The sequence below is a fragment of the Dreissena polymorpha genome, chromosome 9 (genome assembly GCF_020536995.1).
Source record: "Dreissena polymorpha isolate Duluth1 chromosome 9, UMN_Dpol_1.0, whole genome shotgun sequence".
In the NCBI taxonomy this organism is placed as follows: Eukaryota; Metazoa; Mollusca; class Bivalvia; order Myida; family Dreissenidae; genus Dreissena; species Dreissena polymorpha.
This window is the reverse complement of record NC_068363.1, coordinates 91,470,135-91,474,280: the sequence shown is the minus strand read 5'-3', so window position 1 is coordinate 91,474,280 and position 4,146 is coordinate 91,470,135. Positions and strand designations below refer to the sequence as shown.

Genomic DNA, 4,146 nt, shown 5'->3' with positions numbered 1-4,146 from the left:
TCGAAACTCTAATACTTGTTCACTGGGTGGACAATTGATTAAATCCTGTGATAAGTTGGTAATATTATGTTCATAACTTTTTTTAATTTTCGGTAAACACGATATTTTTTTACAATTTATCAATATATTTTAATAACATTACAAGCACACTTACTAGATTTTAACAAAGTAGACTCCACGGTCCAAAAGACAGTTACTGTTTGAAGAAATTGTTCAGATTATTTGCCAATATTCTAACGCCAATGTTCCCAATGTAAAACATGTATGTGATATAAACCTAAATAGTAGTGAGTTAGTCTGTTTGTTTGAACGTACGTCATTTAAAAAGATAAACTGTGTTCTTGAAATACTAGTTCACAACAGCCATATCAAATACAAATCAATTTTAAGTACTTTTTACAGATTAACATATACACAATGAAGTTTTTAAAAATTTATGAACAGAGTACAAAAGGTAGCAAAAAACGGAACATACATACAAACACTGAACATGGCTGTTCTAATAATGGAAGGGAGTACAGTTTAGTTACAAATTATCTCTATTTGATTACTATTGATATAATTATATAATTTATGTATTCTATTTAATAAAAACTTAAAAAAGGAAAAAAATATGTGAACACAACACTTTACTGAGTCACTTGACAATTTAACAATTCGGTTAGTTATACAGTTGAACTATTTAGAAAACACTGTAAATAATACAACTTATAATAGTAATAATAAAATAATGATTTTGATGATGATGTTGATGATGTTGATGATGATGATGATGAAGATGATGACGTAAATGATGATGATGATGATGATGATGATGATGATGATGATGATGATGATGATGATGATGATGATGATGATGATGATGATGACGATGATGACGATGATGACGATGATGATGATGATGTTGCTGCTGCTGCTGCTGATGATGATGATGATGATGCTGCTGATAATTATGACGACGACGACGACGATGACGATGATGATGATGATGATGATGATGCGCATGTTACCCTACTGCTCCTGTGAAGTCAACGTCCAATCCACTGCCCGCCAATTGTTACAGCCCTGATGGAACTGATTGTTCCTGGTACAGGGACTGTTTGGAGGTATTTGCATAGTAATTACGGATAACACTTAACTTATACCAAGTTGACCAATGGCAAAAACTTGATATATTTTTGTCTTGAAAACGTTTTGCCTTGATATACGGTTAGGAAACCCATCGGAAAAAAATGAAATCATTTAATGTGTGTGCTATTTAACAACTTAAAACGATTTCCTTTTCAAGATAAGTAAATGTGTTTTATTTATCTGAAAATTATTTTCCAGGCTAAATACCCGTACGAAGAATTTACAAGCTCATACTCTATATATTATGGCGAAAAGTTTTGCAACCTGTAGAGTCAACACTACAACATGTTTGACAACAACGGTCAATTGTGGATTGACGCTGTTAGAAAATGTCTACAGATAGCCCTTGTACCACTAATTCGACAGTATAAGACTGTAAGTTGTTCGGAAATCAAGCAGACTGCATTTGAAAGCCATTCTCGATGCTATACAAGCCTCTTTCCCGGTGCTCCGTCTATATGCTTCATCGGTGCCAGGAACATATTTCAGGTTTTTGTGACAATAAAATCAGCGTTTACCAATGGCTACAAAGCAACACGAGATCAACTTCTAGAGACGGCAGCACAGTGTGTCATCGAATATCTCATGCAGGGGGGGGGGGACTGGTTAATTTAATTAATAATAAAGCCACTGGACAACGTTTATGATTATTTGTACAATACAGTGATGGGGAAAACACAAAACTACATGACGGCCACTTCTTCTGATGATGACGTTGTTACTTATCCGATTTTTAAAGATAAAGAACTGAACAACGGAACTACAGGGGAGACTTTTGTCATCATACGTTTTTTGTCCAGAGCAGAGTACGATTTTACTAAAAAGCATGTGCTCCGAGTAAAAGACCCGCATTTAGACATATAAACGACGATTTTTAGAATCTTCAAATTAAAAAAATAATTATGGCCTTAAAAATGAAATGTAACACAGAAACACCAAGTTATTGATATCTAACGACCTCTGAAAGTATTTATTCAGTTGGTTGGATATTGACCCTCTTTATGTATCCCTATTGTGGTTTAATATAAGTTATGAACCTGTGTATGCTGCAATTAGTTGAATTGTAAGAAACTGCAAATATGTTATATGGTGCTGTCCTATATAAGACGGATTTGAGGGCTTTCCAATCCACTTGACAGATTCACTGTCACACCCTTGACGTTAAAGACGATAAAGCCTGACTTAAAGAAAACAGCTTAAATGATAGATTATATTTTTGTTAATAATGTGTCTCCTTATTGGATTTGTTCAATATTAATATTGTTACGAATTAAGTGCTCTGAGCAACACGTCTACATTTAGACACAAACAAAAACACAGACAATAGACGATGATTTTCAGAATCTTCAGAATAAACGATTAATAAAACATACCAGTAGCAACAACTTTTTATTAAAATGATTAATATTATCAGTTTATTTGTTATATATTTTTAGCGATGACATAAGACTTTTATTGTGTTATCAGTCTTAACAGCTTTAGTTTGTCTAAACGTTATTAGATTGCGAACCTTGGAATATTGCAGCTGGAAACAAACATGTCATGAGATAGATCTAAAGGTTATGTTCGCAGTCAATACATATGATTTTCTAAAAGTTTATTGCACAAAATGAATGGTTACAATCATACAGTTTCTTTTAAGAATGCGGTGGTTACATACTCTGTAAGGAAATTAGTTTTGGTTTGATGCTTTATGAACAAAATAATTGTGTATAGAGCGTTGACGTTAACCCACTGGTTAAAATCCATTTATATGAGAAGCATACAAACATATAAACGTTGTTTTATGTGTAATATAACCAGGTATGTAATTATTAGTAAGAACGTATACACAAATAGAACATGATGATAATATTTTGCAAAATATGTTCTCAAACATATTCAAAGCGCAGTTAATTCAGTTTGTTACATGAATACACAATAAATGGCGAAACAAATGTGCAAGACGGGCTCCTGTAACGACACATCTGCCGACCAAATTTGTGTAGCCTGTCATATCTCTTTGGAAACACTATACAATTCTTTATATTATCTTCAAGGAATTATTTATATTTTACTTATGTTTATTATGGCCGCGTTTACTTCCAATAAGCGTCGATTTAATGTCAAAATATCTTCACCGAATTTAAAAAGCCAGTAGTTTTTTTTTCATTTGTCTACAGACAGAAGTATAGTTTTCATAGGCAAAACATTAAACCATCGTTCTTTCCTGCTTGTGTAGCTGTTTATTGTATATTACATTGTTTATTTTATTTAACTCTATAAATATATATCTAATGCATTATTTTTCCTTAAGAACAAGGATTACATTTGGCTTGATGTTTTACCCAATATTGTTCTAACGTTAACAAAATCATTTAGTACTCACTTGTAAAAAGAAAATATTTTAAAGTACAATCATTTATTTGCTAGTATTTCTGCATGCACGTATTGCATTTATTTTACAAAAACTGATATGGGTAGTTGGGAACAAAAAATATCGCACCACTGTCGTGAAATCCTTAGTGTAGATTTCAGAAAAAAACCCACAGCAAAACAAGATATAAACCATCAGTTGGCTTTACTTTACTGCGTAATATTTTACAGAGAGGGTAGTCGACATACTGTAAATGTAAACAAAGCCCGAAAATCAACAGAGATTCCAATACAGCTTCACCTGTGGTCCGAGTCACTCAGCATCTTGGCCGAATTTAGATAATACTAAACGTATGTTAATATTTTATGGACATATTAAAAAAAGATCGATTTTATTATTATCTAGTTTTGGGCGATTAACAGCTCGAGCTTATTGTTTTATAGATAATAATATCGTAACACAAATCCAAGTTGCGATGATCCGTGAACAAAATATGGTGAAGTCGTACCGAAAATATATCTTCTAGATATGGAAGCGATGGGAAATAAGGCTTACACATTATTTAATACCACTGAATTTGATATACTGAGAGTTAAGGAAATAACTTATAGACAGACAGACATAATGTTTTATTGACGTAAACTTTACAGTTTGTTGTC

The 4,146-nt window shown here is 32.5% G+C and overlaps 1 protein-coding gene across 1 annotated transcript; it reads left to right on the top strand.

Annotated features, from left to right (window-relative positions):
* Positions 1-1,007: 1,007 nt before the first annotated feature.
* On the top strand, positions 1,008-3,829 carry LOC127846258 (uncharacterized; the record flags this gene model as incomplete). Its single annotated transcript, XM_052377428.1, has 3 exons — positions 1,008-1,106; positions 1,402-1,697; positions 3,718-3,829. Coding segments are annotated over 3 exons (507 nt in total), but the record flags the coding sequence as incomplete, so codon positions are not given.
* Between the last annotated feature and the right edge of the window lie 317 nt (positions 3,830-4,146).